Here is a 26712-nt window from a genome sequence, read left to right on the forward strand (position 1 = left end):
ATAAAACAAAATAAAAAGAAAGAAAGAAAGACAGCTTGGAACATCTCCCCTGTGTACACCCCTCCAGCATGTGGTTGGGGGGCACAAAGCTAAAGGGGGAGTTCTCTTGGTACTTGAGAGAGAGAAAAGTGGTACCACTTTTAAGATGGCTTCTCAGTTCTTTCCCTACATACAATGGATCAGAGCTCAGTGGAGGCATCGGGAAGCAATGTGGGGAAAGGGAAATTTTCTATGAATCTGTTCGCAAGGGTTAGGGAAGGGCATCTGTCCTTATCCTTATCCTTAAAGCCACCTGAAAAGCAACAACAGGAAGTCAGGACATCAAAGACAAAAGCATCCATAGAACCAACAAATGCAAACACTTAACAAGTGAGAACACTTTATTGAAGAACAAGTATATTTCAGGGGGTGGAGAACAAAGGAGCAAGTTACAGCACAGTATCCCAAGTTTGCCTTCCATTACAATATCAACCCACACCAAATAAACCTTTTAAAAACACTCCTCCATTCAGTTCATATATATAGGAGAGTCAGTGAGTGAGCACATGACTACCCTGACAGGTATTTCTTCTCCGGTATAGACTTCTTTCACAAATGACTATGTAGATACACATGGAAGAATAAAAAGGTCAGTTTGGAACAGTTAGTTTTAGAAAAAGAACCTTAGCTCATTAAAATCCTTCTTAGAAAGGTCTCAACATATCACTCCCCTGTTACATCTTACATCTAGGTCAAGATTAGGAAACAGTAGAAAAAAAATAAGATCTGAAACCATTTCAAGAAAGAATTCAGAATACATTATCTCAGAGCACTAACAGTGCCCAGCCTGGAGAAACACTGGACCAGTTTACATAGTACTTGGCTATTCTGGTGGACAAAATGATATGTAGACCATATTCTGTGTGGTAATACATTGTGGACACAAACACTAAGAAAGATGTGGTACATGTTGAGAATGAAGATGTCTTGCCTTTCGTTAGAGAAATGAGCTCTCCAACAACCACTGTAACAGTTTAAATGCAAAGAATTCAACACAGACTGGAAGACACTTCAGCCTCAGTCACCCTGGTCCTCTGGAACCACCAAGGACTACTTGCTGCTCATGTCCATTATGTCCATGACTTGGTCTAAAGGCTATTATTTAATTAAAGTGCTTTTTTAAAAGCAGCCCCATTATAAGGTATAGTGAAGGTGTCTAGAACCAGAAGGAACTGAATAATTTTCTTACCATTTCACAAAAACCATTAGACTCAAGCAAGGTGGAAATTGCTTAAAAAACAAGAGGAGTTAAAAGCAAAGTTCTAGAAATTTGTCAAGGTAGAAAAGGCATTAAAAGCATAAATTAGAGAGGAAGGAGAGGACCTACTCACCTTTCTACCATCTTCTCCTGTCTTTAGTAACCCAACCCTGCTTCCCAGATCCTTGACCTCAGACCAGGAACACATTTAAACATAGATTCTTACTAATGCCAGAGGCAGCCAGGGCTTCCTAGGGAAGTAGGAACAAGGACAGTAAGACAGGAGATAAAAAGTTATTTTAAAACATTTTAGAAGTTAATTAAAACTCAGAGATATAAGAATGGGCTTTGCAAGTATACTAGCTTCTGCACAAATAAAAACATTAAAGAGACCCTTATTCTTGAACCTGTTTTCAAAAGGGGAGCAAGTCTAGCACAGTGAGATTTATAGAAATACATATTTGTATACACATAGACATAATACACATATTAAACTATAAATCTTTACTCTTGGTTTCTTCACTTCCTCTGACTTTCTCTGGCCAACTCATAAACCGGCTTCTGCTTGGCCATCGAGGAACGAAGTTGCAGAGTCCCTTCTGCCCAAGACCCTGGGTACTGTCGCATCTTCTGCCACAAGCTCACTTCTTCCCCAGTCGAGTCCATCCAGTCCACCACTTCCCCATTACTGATCCCTGAAAAGAAACACCAGAGGAGCCTGAACAGGGATCCTACCCCTTAGCTCACCAGAAAATATGGGCTTACAAGGATAGCCAGCCACCCCATAAATGACAGTGTGCTATGTAGATGGGCTAATAGGGACAGCAGTCTGGGAAGTATTCCCTGATGATTCTATTCCTGAGACTCTGTCAAGAGGCTTCTGATTAATGAAATGGGCCTCCAACTGGGACACCAATAGTTAGAGGCCTCTTATTTTGAGGCTTGTGTGGAGCTCTGGTGTCTGACAACTCACCTCATGCCAGACCTATTGCCCTTCTGGTATTGCCAACTTGACTTAAATGTTTTGTGTGGTGTTGTGTGTGTGTTTTAATAAAGAAGCTGAACACCTTTTCTCTCTAGCTGTAAACTCCAGGCCTGAAGTTAGGATTGTGCATGGCCTCATTCCTATTCTCTTGTACATTCATTCAATAAACATTTATTGAGTACCGACTATTTGCCAGTACTCTTCTAGGCTCTAGGGAATATAGTGATGAACAAAGCAGAAAAAGTCCGGCCTGTAGGTGGCTTACATTTGAATAGGAAAGACAGAAAATATCCAAGTAAATCAACAAAAGTAATTCAGATAATGAGGTAAATGTCATGAAGTTAGTAAACAAGGTGATTTGTAGTGCCTAGAGCAGGAGATCCTTTAGATGGAGTGGTCCGAGGGCCTCTATGAAAAGGAGACACTTGAGTCAAGATCTGAAGGATAGGAAGGAACCAGCCTTTCCAGACAGGGAGAACACTAATTGCTTAGGTTATAAAGTGGAAATAAGATTGAGATATTTGGAGAACAGAAAGAAAGTCATTGTGGTTGGAGCATACTGAGTAAGCAGGAGAGATGCAGAGATGGATCATAAAGCAACAGAGAAGGTCTAGATCATATGGGGCCTGTAGGCATGCTGAGAACTTTGTTCTAAGTGCAATAGGAAGCCACTGAAGGTTTTTAAGCAGAAACTAACATGAATTGGCTTATATTTGTAAAAACATCATCATAGATGCTTTGTGTTAAATGCTTTGTATGAGTTAGTAATATACAATTACTATTTAAGGCCACAGGAATGCAGAGACTATAGAGAAAAGAAAAAGATCTAAGACTATGCCTTAAGAAACACCAACATTTAGAGTTTGTGTATAGAATGAGGAAACTACAAAGAACATTGAGAAGGTGAGCAGTGAGTTAAAAGGGAGTATAATGTCTTGACTAAAAGCTAAGTATTTCAAGAAAAAGGAAGTGATCGGCTATGTTGGATAGCACTTAAAATTCTAGTAAGAGTAAAACAAAACTTTGGCAGAAGCAATTGCTCAGTGGAGTAATGGGACAGAAGTCAGCTCACAGTGGATTGAAGACTAAAAAAGAGGGGAGGGAGTGGAGATAATTATTTTTAATAAGTTAGAAGGGAGTTGTAGGATCAAGGGGAGGTTTATTTATGTTTTTCAAAATCAGAAATACCAGAGCATATCTGTTTTCACCTCCAGTAGAGAGGCAGAGAGAATGAAACTGATCAGTCAGGAGAGATAGGAGATTCCAGAAGTGAGGTCATTGAGAGGTGAGGATATGATTCAGAATATTCGGAAAAAGATTGACCTTTGCTAGAAAGGACCCTTCATTCATTATGACAGGATGGAAGATGGAAATTATAGGTACAGATATAAGCAGGTTTTCAGATTTTTTTGTGGTGGGAAGATGATGGTGTTCCTGGCAATCAGGGTCACATTTATCTGTACACATAAGAAAGAGTACATGAGCTGTATTCCTCTAGGCCTGCACGTAGTAGGTACTCAATAAATATTGGTTGAACATTAACTCAAAGAAGAAAACTCCTGTCATAAAGAAGCTTTGTAGCGAGGAAGTTAGTTATATTGGGAGTGAAATGTATGAAAGGCCTTTAAGGTAGTGAGGAAGAGGAGAAGCTCTCACCAGTGCCAACACCCAGCCTGACCCCTCCCAGGAAGTCATTGCTGGCCAGAGGCTCCCGGTCCCACACAGTCAGTTCCAGGCACATGTGTTGTAGATCTTCCAGCCTCACACCATTGTAGACAAATGTATGGTTGTAGTGGGGATTCAGGGTCTTCTTCATCACAGGAGTTTTACGCTTACTGGCCTTGTTCCTCGCAGGAAGGAGGTATCTGGCAGAGGGCGGGGAGTAATCAACAACCTACTCAAGTCTGGCAATATGTATCTAAATTCTCCTTTCCACTACTAGAGGCCTAGCTCAGGGATGTGTGCAAACTCTCAAATCCTAATATAAATATTCCTGCCTTTGAATCCGAAGCAGAGTTCCTACTAACCCCACTAGATCATTCATCTGATTCAATTCCTTCAACCAGGAGAGAAAAGTAATATAATGTTATTCTATTTAAAATATTATATTAATTATATTATATTATATTATATTAAAAATGGGTTTTAAATATTTGGTTACATTTCTTTTGGGCTAGGTTCTCTTTAAATAAAACCAATGTTAGTAACTATTGGCATAGCCAAACATGATTTACTTGAGAACTTAATTCAGGGGGTGATCTATAATTTGGGGAAAGCTAGCATTGCTTAAATATTGTAGGGAACAAAGTAATGAGCCCTCAAATCTTAACTGTCAGGGGACAGAGGTTTATTATTATTATTATTAAGGATTAATTAATAGTATAAGTCTATAACAAAGGAAAAGCCAAACCTATCTGTCTACCACCCTTCTCTTTGGCAATCAGCACTACAATCCAGTCCAAGCTGAGCTTAGACCAGTGCAAATGTAGTGGTGGTTTTGCCATAAATTTCAGGAAAAAAAGTTGTTTGCTGGAGGTGGTAGAACACACAAATATAATATCCACAGAGAAAGGTTAAATTGGGCCTCTCCCTTAGCTCTCTTATCCTAAAATTGGTTAATTTCATGCTGGTCCAGGGACTCACCCCTTGACAAAGCTGTCTGAAGTCCCTCCTGATTTGGCAGCCGTCAGGTTCTTGGCTTCTTTGATCCATACCTGGAGCTCTCCCCCTTCCCCACCTTTACCTGTAAGGGATGTCAGCCATAGCAAATAAGTGAGCCCCTACACCTCCAGATTTCTCTTGAGCTTTATCTACATAGCATTTCCTTCCCTTGCTCCTGAAGGCAGCAAGTTCCATAACTGGACTGCACCTGGCCTGGATTCTCAGTACCTAGCAGAGTGCCTGACAGTAAGCAATAAATGCTCAATTAAGAAAAACAACAGCAATAAATGCTTATAGAAATCTTGCTGTGTGTCAGATTCTATGTTCAGCATTTCATTATTAAAATAACCCTATCCTATATAATAAAGAGGTGATATGCAAATTGACCATCACACCCTCATACAAGATGGCCACACCCATTTGGACACAAGATGGCCACCCCCATGTGGTCACAGTTAGAAGTCAATCAGGCTGGTAGGGGAGTGGTTAGGGGCAATCAGACAGGCAGCCACAAGATGGCCAGCAGGGGAGGGCAGTTGGGGGTGACCAGGCTGGCAGGGGAGGGCAGTTGGGGTGACCAGGCCAGCAGGGGAGGGCAGTTGGGGGTAATCAGGCCGGCAGGATAGCATTTAGGCATTGATCAGGCTGGTAGGGGAGTGGTTATGGGCAATCAGACAGGCAGGCAGGCAATCCCTGTGAAATCAGGCCTAAACCAGCAGTTGGACATACTCCGAGGGGTCCCAGATTGGAGAGGGTACAGGCTGGGCTGTAGGATCCCACCCTCCAATGCACAAATTTCATTCACCAGGCCTCTAGTTATCTACAACAATACTATTATTGTCCTCATTTTATAGATGAGAAAATTGAGCCTTAGAGAAATAAAGTTGCCTAATATTAGTTGAATGACTAAAAAAAGAGGACTCCTCCACTGTGTTCTTGATTCTACTCCAACTTCACAGGATTCATCAGGCATCACCAATTTCAACCCCCATCTCCCATTTTTAATATCTGTTTTTTCACTGGTTCCTTCCCTTCAGTCTAAATATCTGCTAATCTCATCTCTCCTTGTAAAAATATATTTTAAGAAAATTGCCTTTCAACCTTGTCTCATTTTCAGGCTATTCTCTATGTCCCTCCTTTCTTTTGCCATCAATTATCCTGAATAAAAGAGTCCACACTCAGTACCTCTACTTCTTTTGCCTCATTCACTCTGCCCAGTTTCTAGTGAAATCTGGTTTCTGCTTTAACACCCATAAGCCATGTCTTCTCAGTCCTCATTGGGCCCGACCTCCCAGTAGTATGTCAGTACTGTTGACAAGCCCCACTCCCTTCTTCAAGCTCTATCATGGCATTGCTCTCTCCTGATAACCCCCTATCTCACTGGCTTTTCTTTCTCTCTTCAACCCTTATAATGGTGACATTTCTCATGGCTCTATCCTTGCCTCTCTTCTCTAGTCATTTTGCACAACCTCCTTGGGGATATCATTGATTCCCCACATCCTATAGTGAGACTTTGATGTAGGTATCTTTTTTAAGAACTTCGGGTTTCTATTGCTAATAGATGAATTTCAACTCATTATTAGGTTCAAGGCCCTTTTTGGTGGGGCTCCAGCCTCACCAACAATTCCAGTCCTACTCCCATATCTATATCCTATAACTCCAGCCCCACTGAAAAAAGGACTTCATTCCTTCACACTCACATACACCCCACATTTACCATGATCATGTTATTTTCTCTTCTGGAAATGCTCTTCTCACCCTGTCCTCTTCCTTTTCTGCCTGATAGTCTTAAGTCCAGTTTCATCATTACTTTCTCTTTAAAGCTATCCCAAATTTAACCAGAAAGAATTTATCACTCCTGCATCTGTATTCTTTTTTGCATATGACTGTCTTTCTTGCTAAACTAAGCTTCTCAAGGGGGGCAAATATCATGTCTCATTCGTCTACATATCCATAGTCACTAGCACAGTGGCTGGTATGTTGATTCACTCTTCCTCAGCCTTCAAATTCCTGTCCCTCATTCTTCACCACCCCTTCCAACCATCCTTTCTAAGCCCCAAGGTTTCTGTTCTGTAGCTTGCCACAGCTGGACCAAGACCAAGTTAGTTTAATAACCTAAAAAATTAAATGCCAACCTGAGGCATTCCCTTCTGGTTAAAAAATGCAGAAAAGGCTTACTTAGTAAGTAAATGAATCTTCCCTAGAAGATGATCCAGGGCTCATCTCAGTCTGGTCTCTCCAACAGTGGTAGCCACCTCATACAGATCCTTTACAGAAGATAAGGGCTAAACCCAGGGCCCCAAAGAAAACTTACTCTTTTTCCGGTCACCTCCAACAGGGAGTTTGGAGGCTGGGATGTATTTCAATGAAACCACCAACTCGCCTTTGTGTGATGACAAGCCAGTCGGGGACTCAGCACTGATCTGAAACACATGGAAACAAACACAAGGTCAAGCTGAGCTTTTCAGGAGTTGTTGGGGCCTCTTGCTGAGGAGATTCTAAAATTATCCCCCCAAACAGCTCCACAGCATGAGGATCCTTCTCCTTATGAATATAATCCAGGGTCCCTAGGCCATGGCAGCCACAGGTTTCTAAGGTAATTTCTTCAGAAGGAGATGCAGAAGAACCAACAAAAAGTATTCTGCAATGCCCACTATTTTACTACTTGGTGATACACCTACTAGATTCCAAATACTCTCACAGGTCTTCCAGCATGCTTGTCGCACAAACTCATAGGGGACTGACACCATGATGAAGGGTTTAGCTACGAGTATTGTTAGTAAAAGCCATGGAAACAACTTACATGTCAATCAATATAGGAAAGGTTAAATGAATGTTTTTAATGCCCTCATATGGCATATGGCATGCAATCATCAAAAGAATGTGGTGAATCTGTACACACTGACATGGAAAGATATCCAACATGTTAAGTTACTAAAGCAATCTGCAGAAAAGTATCCCATTTATATTAAAATATATTCATATTTTTATATATGTAATGTGTATATATGTATGTAAGAAATGATTAATATCATTATCACTTAAATAGTACTTACTCTGTGCCAGGCACTGTTATAAGTACTCTAAGTATATCATTTTGTTTAATCCTCAAAACAGTTCCCATTAAATAGTTACTATTGTTCCCATTTTACAGATTATGGAACAGGGGAACAGAGAGGTTAAGTAATTTACCCAAGTACACACAGTAATTGGCAGAGACAGGATTCAAATTCAGACATTAACCACTCTACTACACTGCATAGAAAACCCCCAAAGGATACAGACAAACTTAATACCTATTTCTTGTAAGGAAGGGAATGGAATGGTGAAAGAAAAGAGGGCTTTCACATTTTATTCTGTATATGTCTATATAGAGAATAGCATGTATCACTTGAATGATCTTCAAAGAATCATTTTCTTAAAGAAAGCTTCTGATAAAAAAAAAAATTGAGGGCTAGATGGAACTCTGTTACAAGGACTTGAATATGTACCAATTTTTTTTTTCAAATTTATGTTACTTTTGATTAATGACTGTCTCTATCACTAGAATCTAAATGCCAGAAGTACAGGAATCAAGCCTGTTCATCCTAGTATGCCCAACACTTAGCAAAGTTCCTGGCATGTACATGCTCCACAAGTATTGACTGAATGAATGCAAAAGTGAATGAATGAATTTCCGGGATGAACAGCGAGTGGCCTTTCATCTTGGGCTGTGGGTAGCAGAACTGCTTCACTCTATTGGCTCTTTCAGCATGCCTCTGCTCTTTATGCTTTAGTACCTAGAGCATGAGCTGATGCACACTAGAAATGCCCTTTCACCTGCCTGTGTTCACCAGGGCTCCTCTAAATGAGGTCCTCATCATTGAAGACATCAATGCCAGGAGGGCATAATACTTATAACTTTAGAAAAATGTACCACATCCCCAGAATGCACAAAGTTTAGTGTATGGGTGAGACAAAGAAAAAGGGGGTAATAGTGGTTACCAAAGGGGAAGGGGGTTGGGGGGAGGCCATAGAGATTAAAGGGGTCAAATGCAAGGTGATGGAAGAAAACTAGACTTCAGGTGGTGAGAACACAATAGAGTACACAGATGTCGTATTATAAAGTTGTACACATGAAATCTGTATAATGTTGTTAACCAATGTTACCCCAATAAATTCTATGTAAAAAATAATAAAGGTGGTGGATGCCTGGAAGAGAATATTGATCGGGAGGCAAAAAGATTACTGGGGGGGAAAACAAACAAACTAGAGACAATAAATGTAGAATGTTTTAAGTTAAATAGATATGTAATATTGAAATGGTCTTTGTATTGTTTATAAAATGTCTACAAAATTTAAATTTCTAAATTGTGAATTTCAGCGGACTGTTAAGAATTGGATTTAGCCTTAGTTGGAAATTGGCATGTTTGTTTCAGTAATATATCTTCATTCTGGTTCCAAATAATTGCAAAGAGCAAATACCTCCATTTTAATACAGCTTTAAATTGATGTGAAGCATTGTTATTGGCAGTAGTTCATGATGGTTTGTACTACCATTTTCAATATAATTGTCTCAACTGTAGGCCCTTGAGAGAATGACTTGTGTGCCAAATGCTTAAGAAATTCTAAATTTCTAACAATATGCTAGTTTTGTGATAATTTGTTTCCTGTTTTTACTAGTATTTAAAGGGGAAAATTTAATTTTTACTGGTGGTTTTGGGTGTTTTTGGAGGGCAAAAGCTATCAAAATATTATATGTACATTTCCTTTGACTCAGCAGTTCCATCACCAGAAATTTCTCCTATAGTCACATATATTACAGCAAAGGTTTAACAGCAAAAAAAAGCAACAATTTAAATATATATCAGTGGGGGAATGGTAAATAAATTATAATATAGGCAAATGAAAGAATATTATACAGCAATAAAAATGAGATAGATCTGTAAGTGATGGCAGAGAAAGATGTCCATGATAAATGACAAATTGCTAAATAAAAAATCAAGATATTTATAAACAATGAGTTTTGTATGAGCCATTTGTGTAAAAAGGAAAAAAATATAAATCCATATGTGCACATTTGTGCTGCTTAAAATTTCTATAAAGTTATCCAAGTAGTTGATAAACAGTGATTATTTCTAGGGAATGGAACCTACTTTTCTTCTTATACATGTCTATATTGTTTTAATTTTTAACCATGTACGTATAAATTCTTAATTGTTAAATGAGTGTTATTACACACACATACACACACACACACACACGCTAAAAAGTTCAAACACTTTAAAAGGGCATATATACTGAGTGGCCAGATTATTATGACCAGCCAGATTATTATGACTACCTCATCAGTACTTCATTGACACTTCCAATTGAAATGTTTGAATATTGAAAACTTCCTAAGCAAATACTCTCAAGGTTTTATTATTAGTAGTATTTGCATAACTAATTCAATTCATTGTACTGATGGAGTGGTCATAATAATCTGGCTGATCATAATAATCTGGCCACTCAGTATAGAGAAAAGTAAATTACCCTCCCACCTCAGTCTCTCTTCCTGGAGGCAGCCACTACTACTAGTTTCTTGTCTATCTTTCCAGAAATATTCTATGTGCCATGTCCTATTTTTAGCAATTAAAATGCTAGTATAAAAAAGTGTTACAGAAAGACCTTAAAATTGAACAGTTATGATAATCAAGAAGTCCTGACTCTGTTTTAGCAACTTCATCTTAACCAGAATGACAGCAACCTATTGAATGTCCATTATGTACCGGGCATTAATTGGTACTTTGTATACAATCCTGCAAAAGAGGAATATTATTACCTTCATTTTATAGATGAAAAAACTAAGGTTCACAGAAGTTAGGTGACTTACCTAAGTTATTTTATAAATTAGATGACTTAACTACATGGCAAATAGCAGGACCAGGATTCAAATCTAGGTCGGCACTCAAATCTTAGCCACTATTATACACACTGATAAAATCTTACCTGAGGTGCCATCTCCATTTCCATTGCTTGCGTTACCAAGAGCACAGTAATTGGAACTCCATTAATTGTTTTACTTCCCACTTCTTTAATGAAAAAGTTAGCTTGGGAAAGGAGCGCAGATTAGGATACGCCGAAAAGGTTAGCTTGGGGACGAGGTGCAATTTAGGATGTTAGGATATAGCCATACTCTGGAAGTTTAGGAGGAAAAGCGTGGCACACATATGAAAGACTTTTCAAAGAAAACTATGGCTTCATCTGCTGGTCATACAAGTGCATCTGAAATTACTGTCAAACTCAGAAACTCCAGCAGAGTGCGCTAGAACTACACAGCATACTACATTCAAAGACGTTACCAACAAGTACCAGCAGAGGACACTGCAAACAATTCCACCTCAGATGCAAACTGCCTGAGTTGTAAAAGCAGACAGACTACCTTTCCATGCAAAGGAAGGCAATGTTCCAGTTTCTTATCAAGCTTCCAGGAATCCATCTGGACATCTGCCTCTCCAAGAAAAGTGTTTCTACCAAAACGACCATGATGCCAAACTGAGAACTGCAATGTCCTTTGGGCCAGGAGAGATTCTGGGATCTCATACTGTGAAAAACAAGGAGAAAACCAAGATAATTAGTGATAATTCCTCAGCAAAGATTACTCCAAAATCTGAGCAACCATACCCAAAGTCCATAGTCTCAAACATCACATTACGCTAGCCCAGTGATGGCGAACCTTTTGAGCTTGGCGTGTCAGCATTTTGAAAAACCCTAACTTAACTCTGGTGCTATGTCACATATAGGAATTTTTTGATCTTTGCAACCATAGTAAAACAAAGATTTATATTTTTGATATTTATTTTATATATTTAATGCCATTTAACAAAGAAAAATCAACCAAAAAAATGAGTTTGCGTGTCACCTCTGACACGCATGTCATAGGTTCGCCATCACTGCTCTAGTCCCTGAGCACTATGAGTTTCCTCACTCAAAGCCTCCACTTACCCCATTTGACAAAAAACTACCATATTCTATGGGAGAACCTGGAAATTAATTTTCCTTGAGTGGGTAAGAGAATACTGGAACATTAAAAAAAATTGTCCAGAGACTCTTGATCCCAAATGATGCTATTTAAATTTTACTTTACAATTACAGATTATATTCAACATTATTTGGTATCACTTTCCGGTATATGCATAGTAGTTAGATAATCATAAGTTTTACAAAGTGCCCCCCCAACATTTCAAGTACCCACCTGGCACCATACATAAGTTATTACAATATTGTTCACTATAATCTCTGTGCTGTACCTTACATCCCCATGACTATTTTGTAATTACCAATTAGTACTTCTTTTTATTGTTGTTTACCCTCGCCTGAGGACATTTTCCCATTGATTTTTAGAGAGAGTGGAAGGGAGGGGGCAAAACAAAGAGAGAAACATCCATGTGAGAGAGACACATTGATTGCTTGTCTCCTGCATGTGCCCCAATTGGGGATTGAGCCTGCAAAGGAGGTTTGTGCCCTTGATCAGAATGGATCCTGTGACCCTTCAGTCCATGGGCTGATGCTTTATCCACTGAGTCGAACCGGCTAAGGCCCAACTAGTACTTCTTAATCCCTTCACCTTTTTTACCCAGCTCCCCCAACCCTCCCTCCTTTCTGGCACCCATCACTGTGTTCTCTGTACCTGTAAGTCTGTTTCTATTTTGTTTATTTTCTTCTTCTTTTTAACTCTAGTTGAAACCCATGTATTTCCCCCACTGGAATAATCTACCCAATCTCCCTGATCCTATTCTTGACTGTCTTCTCTCACTAGCACCTACTAGGTCCTGATCCTGCTCCAGGCAATTCTACTATGGCTGAAAGAGCACTGGATTTGGAATCAGGCATCCAGCCTTCTCACTTTCTGTGTGACTTTACAAACATGGTTTAACCACTCTGGACTTCAGTTCCTTCATATGTAAAATAGAATTATGGTAATGCCTCCCTTGTAGGATTGTGGGACTAGTACTGGGCTAAACTGATGCTTCATTCAGTTTGGGCTCTTTGAATGAGGCTGCTGGGGAAACTGAGGTCACTCAAGGGCTCTTAACCTGCTACAAATTTGGGTTTCTTTGGATATATTCCCAGAAGTGGGATCACTGGGTCAGAAAGTAGTTCCATTTTTAGTTTTTTGAAGAAATTGCTTACTGTTTTCCACAGTGCCTGCACCAGTCGGCATTCCTACCAGCAGTTCCCCAGGAGCTCCTTTTCTCCACATCCTCACTAGCACTTGTTAATTTATTGATGAGCCATCTGACAGGCATGAGGTGATATCTCCATGTGGTTTCAATTTGCATATATTTGATGATTAGTTATGTGGAGCATCTTTTCATGTATATTGGCAATCTGTATGTCCTCTTTGGAAAAGTGTCTATGCAGGTCCTTTGCCCACTTTTATTTTTTAATTTTTTTCTTTATTGATTAAGGTATTACATATGTGTCCTTATCCCCCCATTGTCCTCACACCTCCACTCATGCCCCCACCCCCCTGGTGTCTGTGTCCATTGGTTAGGCTTATATGCATGCATACAAATCCTTTGGTTGATCTCTCTCCCTTACCCCCACCCTCTCCTACCTTCCCTCTGAGGTTTGATGGTCTGATTGATGCTTCTCTGTGTCTGGATCTGTTTTTGTTCATCAGTTTATGTTGTTCATTATATTCCACAAATGAGTGAGATCATGTGATATTTATCTTTCTCTGACTGGCTTATTTCACTTAGCATAATGCTCTCTAGTTCCATTCATGCTGCTGCAAATGGTAGGAGTTCCTTCTTTTTTTTTACAGCAGCATAGTATTCCATTGTGTAGATGTACCACAGTTTTTTAATCCACTCATCTGCTGATGGACACTTACACTATTTCCAAATCTTAGCTATTGTAAATTGTGCTGCTATGAACATAGGGGTGCATATATTCTTTCTGATTGGTGTTTCTGATCTCTTGGGATATATTCCTAGAAGTGGGATCACTGGGTCAAATGAGCGTTCCATTTTCAATTTTTTGAGGAAACTTCAAACTGTTTTCCACAGAGGCTGCACCAGTCTGCATTCTCCAAAACGGACATACAGAAGGCCAAAAGGCATATGAAAATGTGCTCAAAGTCACTGATCATCCGAGAGATGCAAATCAAAACGACAATGAGGTAGCACTTCACACCTGTAAAAATGGCTATCATCAACAAATCAACAAGTGACAAGTATTGGCAAGGATGCGGAGAAAAGGGAACTCTTGTGCAGTATTGAGATTTTTCTTGAGGTAGGCCTGTATTACTATGAATTTCCCAATTGAGACTGCTTTCATTGTATCTCATAAATTTTAGGTTGTTGTGTTTTCATTTTTATTTATCTCAAGGTATCTTTTGAATTCTTCCTTGATCTTGTTGTTAATCAATTTATTGTTTAGTAATATGTTATTTAACCTCTATGTGTTTATGTGTTTTTCATTTTTTCTTGTAATTGATTTCTAGTTTCAAAAGATTGTGATTGGAGAAGATACTTGATATGACTTCAATCTTCTCAAATTTACTGAGATGTTTTAACATGTGGTCTGTTTTGCAAAAAAGTTCCATGTGCACTTGAAAAGAATGTATATTCTGCCATTTTGGAGTAAAATGATCTGAAAACATTAATTAAATCCATCTGGTCTAATGTGTCATTTAAGGCTGCTGTTTCCTTGTTGATTTTTCATCTGGAAGATCTATCCATTAATGTCAAAGGGTGTTAAGGTAGTCTGCTATGACTATTACTCTTGACCTCTCCCTTTATGTCCATCAATATTTCCTTTATATATTTATATGCTCCTGTGTTGGGTGCATAAATGTTAACAAGGGTTATAGCCTCTTGTTGGATTGATCCAATTATTTTTATGTAATGTCCTTCTTTGTCTTCTTTTAATAGCCTTTAAAATCTACTTTTTCTGGTATAAGTACTGATATCCCAGCCTTTTTTATATTCTATTTGCATGAAATATTTTTTTCCATCCTTTACTTCAGTCTGTGTGTCTTTTTATATGAAGTAGACCTCTTGTAGACAGCAGGATCTTACTTTCTTATCCATTCAGCTACCCTATGTCTTTTGATTGGAGCATCTAATCCATTTAAATATAAAGTGATTACTTATAGGTACCTATTTATTGCTATTTTCATTCATATTTATTTTTCTGTTTTTACTTTCTTTTTTAACTCCCTTGAACCTATCTTGTAATACCAGTTTGGTGGTGATGAACTCCTTTAGCTTTTTCTTCTCTGAGAAGCTCTTTATTTTCCTTCAGTTTTAAATGGCAGCCTTGCCAGGTAGAGTAATCTTGGTTCTAGGTCTTTATTTATCACCACTTTGAATATTTCATGTCAGTCACTTCTGGCCTGAAAAGTTTCTGTTGAGGAATCAGCTCACAGTCTTATGGGGGTACCTTTGCAGGTAACTGTCTTTCTCTAGCTGATTTTATGATTTTCTCTTTGTCTTTAACCTTTGCCATTCTAATTATGATGTGTACTGGTGTGGGTTTGTTTGGGTTCATCTTGTTTAGGACTCTGTACTTCCTGGACCTGTGTGTCTTTTTCATTCATCAGGGTAGGAAAGTTTTCAGTCGTTATTTTTTCAAATAGGTTTTCAATCCCTTACTCTCTCTTCTCCTTCTAGTTCCCAGATGATATGGATGTTGTTAAACTTAATATCTTCACAGAGGTCCCTGAATCTTCATTTTCTTTAAATTCTTTTTTCCTTTCAATGCTCTGATTGTGTGTTTTATGCTACATCATATTCCAAATCACTGAAGCAATCCTCTTCACCTACTTTGCTATTGATTTCTGACAGTTTATTCTTCATTTTAGATTTGTATTACTCATTTTGACTGTTTTTTTGTGGCTTCTATGTCCTTTCTTATGCTTAGTAGCTCTTTTTTTTTTTTTTTTTTGAAATTCTCACTGAGTTCATCCAGTCTTCCTCTAAGTTCCTTCAGCATCCTTATAACCATTACCTGGAACTCTGTATCACTTTATTGCTTGCCTCCATTCCATTTATTTCTTTTCCTGGAGAATTCTTCTATTCTTTTATTTGGGGCATGTGTCTTTATCTTCCAATTTTGGCTACCTCTCTGTGATTGTTTCTAAGTATTTGGTAGATATGCTATTTCTCCCAGGTTTTGTAGAGTGGTCTTATGTAGTTGGTGTTCTGTGGGTCTTAGCAGTGCAGTTTTATGATACCTGAGCTGGGTGCTTTAGGAGTGTGTCTTGTGTGGGTTATGTGATCCCTCCTGTTGCATTTGAGTCTTTAATGATGTTGGCCCAATAGTGAGTGGAGTTGACCCTCAGGTAGGCTCAGCCTGTGAGAATTGACCCCAACCACAGTATATGAGCTGCTGACCCCTGAGGTGGAACTTGCACCTGCAGGTTCTGTTACATGCCCAGACCTCCTTTCTGTGTGCCATATTCTGATGTGGTCTCAAGCTAGCCAACAATGTGTTGGTTCTGAGGCCTCTTGGAAGGGACTCCAGTGCTCATCAATTTAGACAGTCTGTAGCTGGTCCCAGGTTACCTGTTAGGCGCCACAAGGAAATCCACGGTTGGTAGCTGCTCTTGCATGGCCTGAGTTCTTACTGGAGGGGCCAAGCTGTGCATCAAGGCTGGATGACACCAGTACTGAGTCTGGGGCAGGTCACCAAAAGTCCCAAGGCACCCCAAAACTCATCACCACCTACTGGCTGCCTATTAGACTCAGTCTCTAAAAGAGCCTCTGGCAGTACATGAGTTGCATGAAGCAGGTTCTCAGTGAGTTACCCGGTAGGGGTGCGTATTTTACACAAAGTAGGCACCAGTGCTGAGTCTAAGGCCACTCAGCAAAAGTCTCAGGGTATGCCAAGGCCAGCTGCTACCTGCCTGAGGCCTGCAGACCTTTGCAGTGGGGTGGGCCCTGAGGGAGTTGGCAGAGAGGGGTTAATGCCTCTCCCTAGGCTCATGCTGTGTGATCGTGGAAACTGGCCAAACACAGGAATGGTGGTGCCTCCTTGTGCATGTGGGAAAAATGGGCCCTCACCCCAAAGCTACACAACTCAGTTTCTCCCTGTGTGTCTCTGGTATTCCCTGAGTTTTTCTGAATTTCCTTGAGAGTTTTTCAAGAAAGACTGCAATGCAGGTCCAGGCTGGAGGCCTTGAGCATATATATCCATTGGAGTTTTCTTGGCAGAGCAGGCCTCAGGTACTCAGTGAGGAGGGGCCATCTCTCCTGGCTAATGCTGTATGGATGGAAGTGCTTGACCCAGGAAAGATGGCATCAATGGGCAGTATAAAAGACAGACCCAGCACAAGTACATTGGTGGCTATCCCTTCAGCCCTTTCCCCAAGTCATTCAATCAAATCTCTCCCTGTATGAAACCAGTCTCCTCCCTCCTTCGAGCCATCATCCCTTCCATAGAGCCCAGGGTGAGTGCCTGAAAGTGAGATTTTGTGTACTGGTTCTTTAAGAGGATTTCCTGGGTTTCCAGCAGTCTCCCACCACACCTTGGTGGATGGATTCCCTGCTGATTTTCACAGCCAGATATTATGTGAGCTCCTTTTCCCAACTAGGGTACTCTGAGCTAGGGAGTCTGGCATGTAGTTGAGGTCCCTTGCTCCTATGAGGGAACTTCTTCAGCAGAAATATCCCTTCAAGTTCTAAACCACAGCAAGTATGTACAGGGTCAGTCCTTTTCATGTCTCTGCCCCTCCTACCAGTCTCAACGTGCCTTCTGTATATCCTTAGTTATGACTTCTGTTCACCTAGTCTTCAGTTGGGTATTCAGATTGATTGTTCTGTAGTTTAGTTGTAATTTTGCTATGGTCCTAGGAGAAGGTAGGTGTAACTTCTACCTACTCTGCAACCATCTTTGATCCCCCAAATGACTTCTTAAATGGAGATTTGTGGCCATGTGAATATCTATCTTCACAACAATCCATGAAAGCCATATCACCTTTGTTCTCTTCTCTGGAGGCCAGGATGTGAACAGATGCCCATAGTGTATTCCTAGACACAGACATGGACACTGAAAACCATGTCAACCAGCCATGTAGCAGGAGAACAGCTACAGCTTATTTAGTGCACAAGATAGAACATGTTACCCTTCCCTCTGGATCTGGATACTTACTCTGAAGGTCTCATCATATAGTGGATTGATGGTGTCCCTCTTGATGCTGGTTTTTCTTTTTCCTTGCCTGGACTTGTCAGGCAGCAGATAAGTCTTCACATATCTGGAAACCAGAAATTAAAATGTCATATCAAACCCTCTTAGATATGCCATTCTTGCATTTTCCCGATCGTGGTCCCTTTCCCACATCTCTCCTAACCACTCTCAATCACACATTCCTATTCATCCAGGAAGGGATAATCTCAGTTCAAGAGTTCCCAAATAGATGACAGGATCTGAGCGCTCATTTCAGAGCATCAGTCAAGTTCTAGAAACACTCACGGATTAGAGCGCTTCTTAGCTTCATCAGCATAAGCCAGTTGGTGGCACTCCTTCACATGGATGACCAAAGTCTGTGTTTGCTGTTCATACTTCAGGGAAAAGGCAATCTTGCCAGTCACAGAGATGTTCCCGAAATCACCAGCTTCACTATAGATGCTCATTGTGCTGCCTATTGTACTCTGAAGATAAAGCACCCACAAACATCTGGTGAAGGCATACTCCCCCATCCACATGGCTCACATCTTTCCTCATGATACAACCACAGTCAATGAATAAAACAAAAATTTCCAAAGTTCCTACAAGCCAGTATACCAACACTCTTGTACTCAGAGTATAAGAGACATCTAGTAGCACTCTCACTTTAGCTCATGACTCTTATAGGTTCTTAGTTTCTCCTCTTCCCCTATTTTTACATATTTTATTGTTAATTTTCACCTGCCTTAGAAGGTGGCCAAGGCATACAAGACATAATCTCACTTCTGGTATTTGTTATATATGCTAAAACACTCACTATAAGGGGACAGTTACTACTTAAAACAAAGTGCCTTAATTATCTGTGTGTTTCTTTTCCCTATCTTATTCCTATCAAAGGCTACAGAAAAAAGTGAAAGGATCAAAATCCCACCTGAGGTAAAAATACATCTTCTCAGGTTGTGATAAACTCTGCAAGCCTGCTATTCTCTTCCTGTGTGTGAGCAGGAACAAACTCTAATCACTCTGGTTCCTGACTCTTGTTCCTCCTAAACATCAATCTTCATACTTATGATGTAACTAAGCCCTAATTCTTAAACGTTCTTTTAACTTCATGATTATGATTGGTACTGTTGCTCCTTAATCACACCCTAATGCCAATTAATACTGCCAGGGCCCTTCTCATGACACTCACTATCCTTGAATGTGAGATTTGGGTTGGGTTCTGATAAAGAAATCTGATCTTGCTCACTTCATGGCCTGAGTAACTCTTTAAGAAAGAAGCTAACGGTTACTGTTCAAAAAGCTGTGATGAAACACGTCTCTATCCCTAATTATTACGTGACATATTAATCTCTAGGACAGAGGCTGAGGAAATCACCTAGCTGTGCAGTAAGCAACTACGATCTAAATTGAGGACAGGAACAGTTAGTCTAAGTTGACGCCTAACTGCTCCCCTGCCGGCCTGATCACCCCCAACTAGCCTCCCCTGACAACACCTTTCTAGGTTACCTAGAAAGGGTGACTAGAATGTTTCCCCAGGTCCTGACTCTGCTCCAAGGTGGCACTTTCTTCCTTCCTGGTATCCAAACATGTCTACAGTCAAAGAACTAACAGAACTTACCATGGAGGAGCCACTTCGCAGGCTGCTTCTGGCTAGTTTCTGGCGATGCAACTTAACCAGGTGGTCAATGTCTTCTTCTTCCTCCTCTTCTTCCTCTTCTTCTTCTTCTTCCTAAAGCAATAAGGATAAATTCAGAGTTAATAAAAATAATAAATATCTCAAAAACTAATAGTCTTCCTTTAGTGGAAGCCATAATTGTTGCTAATCCCTGAGGTGTCATGTGAACATGTATGCACATATCCTTATTTTTGTCCCCCCATTTCAAGCTTCCAAGCTATATTCCATCATTCTCAAATATCAAAGAATAAGATTAAGAATATCTCTTTCCCATTTGACTGCCCCAATCCAGCCATCCGTTTACATTTTAATAAAAAATAAGTATTTATTTGAGCACCCAACCATATATCAAACAATGTATTAGAAGATAAAAGAGACAGTGAAGACAGTCTTTCTTTAAGCAATTCAGCAACCAGATTTACTTTAGTAATTTGGGAAAATAAAGATTCATGTTGCCTTTTCCTAAATAATTAAACAGGTTGGTTGAGATTATCAGGTACTAAAGTCTATTCTAGATATATAAAATTTCACCTAGTTACCATGTGAAATAGAAAGATACTTACCATATCCATACTGAGTCCAGGGACAGATTTGCTTCTGTCTCCCAAGGAGCCACATTCATGCCCCACATCTTCCGGGCGAAGATCAATCACAGATTTAGTATATTCTAAGTGGAAGACCAAAATACCAAATCAAAAGAAACATACTATTCTCCATACTAAGAACCCATCAAGGGCACTCAGAATTTCAATCTCAAAAGGCCATGAAAGAAAGACGGCTACCTGAAGGCCTGAAGATTTTTCTGGTGTTCTTCTTGAATATCATTTCACCCTCATTGACAGGTATCACATTTTGACCTCCAGATTGAGTTTCCTAGGAAAGAATAGGGCAAGGAAATGGAAAAGGACAGTTGGATAAGTGAAAGGATGGAGTAAGGAAGAATAACCTCATAAAGAATAAGGCTCAGGGAACTGATCCAAGATGGCAGAGTAGATGGAAGTTAGACTCACCTCCTCCCAGGGCCACATCAAAATTATAATTAAACTAGAGGCCCGGTACATGAAATTCATGCAGTGGGGGGATCTTCTCAGTCCAGCCTGCACCTTCTCTAATCTGGGACCCCTTGGAGGATGTCCAACTGCCAGTTTAGGCCCGATCCTGGGACAGCTGGCTCTTAACCGCTCACTTGCCTGCCTGCCTGATTGCCCCTAATCACTTCTGCCTGCCAGCCTGATTGCCCCCTAACCACTCCCCTTCCAGCCTGATTGTCACCTAACTGCTCCCCTGCCAGCCCGATCACCCCCAACTGCGCCCCCTGCTGGCCTGGTCACCCCTAACTGCCCCCCCCCACCGGCCTGGTCGCCCCACGCAGCCTGTTTGTTCAGTCGTTTGGTCATCCCTCACTAACTCCCCTGCCGGCCTAGTTGCCCCACACAGCCTGCTTCTTCAGTCATTTGGTTGTCCCTCACTAACCGCCCTGCTGGCCTGGTCGTAGGCAGCCATCTTTGTGAGGGCATGAGGGTCAATTTGCATATCACCTCTTTATTATATAGGATTATAAAAAAATCAACCTGGATAACCATCTTAAGACTAGCTGAACTGAAGTCTTATAACTAAAGATTTACAGAAAAAGCTACTTCAAAACTGGTAGGAAGAGTGGAGATACAAAAAGGGCTGCTCCTGTACCCATGGTTGAGAATCTAGCAGGATAGCTCAGCTTCAGAGTTTCCCCCCTGAGGAGCGAGAGGTCTCAACCCCATGTCAGGTTTCCCAGACCAGGGCACCAGTACACATAACATCTGGTTTTGAAAATTAGCGGGGATTCTGCCCACCCAGGTGAGATGAGAGACTTCTGGAAACCCAGGCACCCTCTGAAAAAAAAGAAGTGACAAAATCTCACTTGCAGGCACTCACTTAGTGGAGGGATGGCAACTTATAGGATGCTGACATCATGCAGGGAGAAACTGAATTGTGTGGTTTCAGGAACAGCGCTAGAGGGAAAACCACCAATGTCCCTGTGTTGAGTCCCTCTCCCACACTGCACACAGATGCCATCTGATCCTGGGTCAACCACTCCCCTCCATATGGCATTAGCCAGGAGAGAACTACACAAATCCCACCCTGCCAACTTCTTTAGGCACCACCCTGCCAAGCTCGCACTCAGCTGTGGGCTTTGCTGGCAGCAACCAGTCTGGGCCTGAATTACAGACTTTCTTAAAAAAAAAAAAAAAAAAAACTCTCAAGGAATTCAGGGCAACCTCAGGAGGTGCCAGAAACACACAGGGAGAGACTGAGTTGTGTGGCTTTAGGGCTAGGGCCAACTTCCCCCCAGTCCCATATGCCTTACTGGTATGACTGTTGCTGTGTTGGGTCCCCAAAACCTCACCTCAGCATCAGCCTGAAGAACTATGTTAGCCCAACCCTGCCAACTCCCTGAAGCCCTACCCAAACAAGTTCACAAAAGGTTGTGGGATCTGCTGGTGGCGACCAGCCTGAACCTGCATTATAGTCTTCCTTAAAAGACTTTTGAGGAATTCCAGGCAAGCTTAGGGGTACCAGAGGCACATAGGGAACATACCTCAACATAATAAAGGCCATATATGACAAACCAACAGCCAATATCATATTCAATGGGCAAAGACTAAAATTATTTCCACTAAGAACAAGAACAGGAATGTCTGCTGCCATCATTTATATTCAACATAGAACTGGAAGTCCTAGCTACAGCAATCAGACTAGAAGAAAAAATAAAACACATTCAAATTGGAAATGAAGAAGTAAAACTGTCATTATTTGAAGATGACATAATACTATATATAAAGAACCCTAAAGATTCCATCAAAAAAAAAAACTATAAGAACTGATAAATGAATTCAGTAAAGTAGCAGGATACAAAATAAATATTCAACATTGGTTGCATTTTTATACACCAATAATGAAATATCAGAAAGGGAAACGAAGAAAACAATACCATTTACAATTACATCAAAAATAAAATACCTAGGAATTAATTTAACCAAAGAGATAAAAGACCTGTACTCAGAAAATTATAAAACACTAAAGAAATAAATTGAAGAACATACAAATAAATGGAAGCATATGCCATACTCAGGAGGAATTAACATCATTAAAATGTCCATACTACCTAAATCAATCTATAGTTTCAATGCAATTAGTATAAAAATACTAATGGTACATTTCACGGAACTAAAACAAATAATCCAACAATTTCTATGGAACCACAAAATACCTATAATAGCTTCAGCAATCTTGAGAAAGAAGAACAAAGTTAGACCTATCACACTACCTGATATAAACCATTACCTCAAGGCCATAGTAATCAAACCAGCATAGTACTGTCTTAAAAACACACACCAGTGGAACAGAATAGAGAGCCCAGAAATAAACCTACAACTATATGGTCAATTCATAAAGGAGGCAAGAAGGGGTAAAGACAGTCTGGTCAATAAATGGTGCTGGAAAAATTGGGCAGATAAATGGAAAAAAATAAAATAAAAAATGAAACTAGACTACCTTCTTATACCACATACAAGAATAAACTCAAAATGGTTTAAAGACTTAAGGGAAAGACTGGAAACCATAAAATCTAGAAGAAAGCATAGGCAGTAAACTGTCTGACATTGTTCTTAATAATATTTTTTCTGATATATCTCCTCAGGCAAAGGAAACAAAAGAAAACACAAGCAAATGGCACTCACCAAATTAAAAAGGTTTTGTAAAGCATAGGAAACAATCAACAAAATGAAAAGAATATCTACTGAATGGGAGAAAATATTAGCTAATGAAACATCTGATAAAGGATTAATATAAAAAATATATAAAATATATATATACAACTCAGCAACAACAACAACAAAACAAAGAACACAGAAAATGGGCAAAGGACCTGAATAGACACTTCTCCAAAGAGGACATCAGATGCTCAAAAGACATATGAAAAGATGTTCAATGTCACTAATCATCAGAGAGATGCAAATTAAAACCACAATGAGCTATCACCTCACACTTGTCAGAATGGCTATCATCAGTAAATCATCAACAAATAAAAAGTGTTGGCAAAGATGTGGAAAAAACGGAACCCTCATGCACTGTTGGTGGTGCATCCATTTTGGAAAACATTGTGGAAGTTCCTCAAAAATTTAAAATAAAAAATGGAATTTCCTCCCTGGTAAGTGTGGCTCAATGGTTGGAGCATCAACTCATGTACTGCAGGGTCACGAGTTCCATTCCAGTCAAGGGCACATACCTTTGTTACAAGGGCACAGTCAGAGCACATGTAGGAGGCAACCAATCAATGTGTCTCACATCGATGTTTCTCTCTCTCTCTCTCTCTCTCTCTCTCTCTCTCTCTCTCTCTTTCTCTCTCTCTCCCTCTCTCCTCCCCTTTCCCTCCCTCCCTCCTTTTCTCTCTCTAAAAATCATTGGGGGAAAAAAATCCTTGGGTTAGGATTAACAAAACAAAATAATGGAACTTCCTTATGACCCAGCGATTCCACTTCTGGGGATTTATCTAAAGAAACCGAAAACAGTAATTTGAAAGAATATATGCACCCCTATGTTTATTTCAGTGTTATTTACAACAGGAAATATATATAAGCAACCTGAGTGCTCATCTATAGAAGAGTGGATAAGTAAGTAGTAGTATTGAATGGCCAGATTATTATGTCCACCTGACGTTTGTAGGCAAATTAGCTGTACACTGCATCGTATGGGATATGGAAGCCGAAGGCCTGTTCGAACACCTTTGCTGTCTGCAGTTACCAAGATAAAACGTCTCCAATTCGCACAGGTACACAAGAATTGGACAGTTGAGCGTTGGAAAAAAGTTATGTGGTCCGATGAATCGCATTTCCAGTGCATCATGCAGATAGCAGAGTGAGAATTTGGTGGAAACAGCGTGAAAGCATGCACCTCACATGCATGAGTACAACGCTTCAAGATGGAGGGGGTAGTGTTATGGTTTGGGGCATGTTTTCCTGGCATGATTTGAGCCCTTTAATTCATGTGGAACAACATCTGAATAGCACAACATACCTAAGTATCATTGCTGATCAAGTTCATCCTTTCATGTTAATGGCATAACCCAATGGAGATGGCTTCTTCCAACAAGACAATGCGCCATGCCACGGTGCTTGTATTGTGTAGGAGTGGTTTCAAGCACATGAGGGAGACTTTACCTTGCTTAGGTGGCCCCCACAATCACCAGATCTCAATCCAATTGAGCATTTGTGGGACGAAGTTAAAAGAGCCATCAGGCAACTTGTTCCACAACCATCAAATCTCACAGAACTGGACCGTGCTATTCATCAGGCATGGTGTCAGATTCCTCACATCACCTTTCAACATCTCGTGGAGTCAATGCCAAGAAGAATCGCTGCAGTATTGAAGGCAAAAGGTGGCCCAACAATGTACTGATGGGGTGGTCATAATAATCTGGCCACTCAGTATATATATATATTACTTGGCCATAAAAAAGAATGAAGTCTTACCATTTGTAACAACATAGATGGACCTAGATGATATTATGCTAAGTGAAATAAGTGAGATACCGAAAGAAAAATACCATATGATTTCACTTAAATGTGGAATCTAAAGGACAAAAAAAAGAGAACAAACAAAGTAGAAATAGACCCACAGATATAGAGAACAGACTGATGGTTGCCACAGGGAGGGGTTTGAGGGTTGAGTGAAAAAGGTAAAGCGATTAAGAAGTATAAATTGGCAGTTACAGAATAGTCACAGAGATGTAAATTACAGCATAGAGAATATAGTCAATAATATTTTAATAACTATTAATGGTGGCAGGTGGGCACTTGAAATATTGAGGAGATCACATTGCAAAGTACATGATTATGTAACCACTATGTTGTACACCTGAAACTAAAACAAAATAATATTGAATGTAAACTGTAATTGAAAAAAATTTTAATAATAAAAATAAAAAAAGAATAAGGCTCAGAGTTTCACTAAACTATTACAAACATAAAGAAAAGCTTAATCTTAGGAATTTAATTTAATCCTAGGAAGTAGTACAAAACCTATTTTCTCAAATGTTTCAAGCAAAACCTTAGAAAATGTTCCCAAGTGAATCAGAACTAAACTTTTTTAGTTGAATTTTTTCTTTAAATTCTTCCTGAGAAATGAAAGAGCAGAGACAGAGGGAGAGAGAGAGGGAATATGGGAGGGAGGGAGAGAGGGAGGGAGATTACCTTTTCTAGTTGAGATTTTGGAGCAGACATCTTCTTCCATTCTGGAAAGAGGCCAGATTTGTCCAGAGAGTCTCTCCTGTAGGTAGATACAGAAGTTATAACAAAACCACCTCCTCCCTTTCCTCTTCTAAGGACCCAAGCTCTAGGGAAGGAAAGCAACTGGCTTGCTCTCACCAAATCCATAAGATAAACTTCACATCAGATCTTCCTTGAAGTAATGTAGATGATCAGATAAGCAACTTTGCACAAACACACACACACACACACACACACACACACACACACACACACACACACCAATTACTAAAGGACAGCAGCATCTGTTGCTGCTGGTCCAGGAACACTCCTCCAAGGCACTGTAGCCTGTGGAAGTTAGTGTGCTCCTGAAGACTGTGATTGGAGACAACAGTTGAAGTGCTAATGAAAGACTTGTAGCAAGGTCAGAGACAAGATTTCATTCAACTTGCTGAAGAGAAGTCAGGAACAATGAAGGCATAGGAGCCTTGCATTCTGATGCTAGAGAACAAAATGGGAAGTTTGGTTGAACAGATGGGCAGGGATTTGCAGGGATCTCACCTGGATGTGCTATCTGAGTCAGCCGTGTAGCTATCCAGACTCTCACTCTCAGCCTCCAGTGCACTCTTTCCACTTTTCGGCTTGGGCACTTCGATTGGTACACTAGAATAAAACCCAAGAGCCAAGATATAAAGGAAGTGGGCTCTCCTGATGAGTATCAGCCTTCCTTCCAACCTATTCACAATGGTAGCCTAAGTGACCTTTCTAG

The 26712-nt window shown here is 40.1% G+C and overlaps 1 protein-coding gene across 2 annotated transcripts in view; it reads right to left on the bottom strand.

Moving 5' to 3' along the window:
- Positions 1-354: 354 nt before the first annotated feature.
- SYTL4 (synaptotagmin like 4) overlaps positions 355-26712 on the bottom strand; it is a 41912-nt gene continuing 15554 nt past the window's right edge. The window contains exons 5-16 of one of the 2 annotated variants that reach the window (XM_081080890.1): positions 26505-26606; positions 25929-26004; positions 20481-20571; positions 20262-20365; positions 19642-19752; positions 18327-18505; positions 18006-18108; positions 11287-11448; positions 7198-7306; positions 4866-4965; positions 3879-4087; positions 355-1932 (exon numbers count right to left, since the gene is read on the bottom strand). In XM_081080890.1, coding sequence (XP_080937016.1) covers positions 1757-1932; positions 3879-4087; positions 4866-4965; positions 7198-7306; positions 11287-11448; positions 18006-18108; positions 18327-18505; positions 19642-19752; positions 20262-20365; positions 20481-20571; positions 25929-26004; positions 26505-26606 — 1522 coding nt within the window. In that variant the 3' untranslated portion in view covers positions 355-1756. The remainder of the gene's footprint in view (positions 1933-3878; positions 4088-4865; positions 4966-7197; positions 7307-11286; positions 11449-18005; positions 18109-18326; positions 18506-19641; positions 19753-20261; positions 20366-20480; positions 20572-25928; positions 26005-26504; positions 26607-26712) is intronic. The other variant, XM_081080891.1, reaches the window with a different exon arrangement.

Source organism: Myotis nattereri (assembly GCF_964212035.1).
Source record: "Myotis nattereri genome assembly, chromosome: X".
NCBI classification, from domain to species: Eukaryota; Metazoa; Chordata; class Mammalia; order Chiroptera; family Vespertilionidae; genus Myotis; species Myotis nattereri.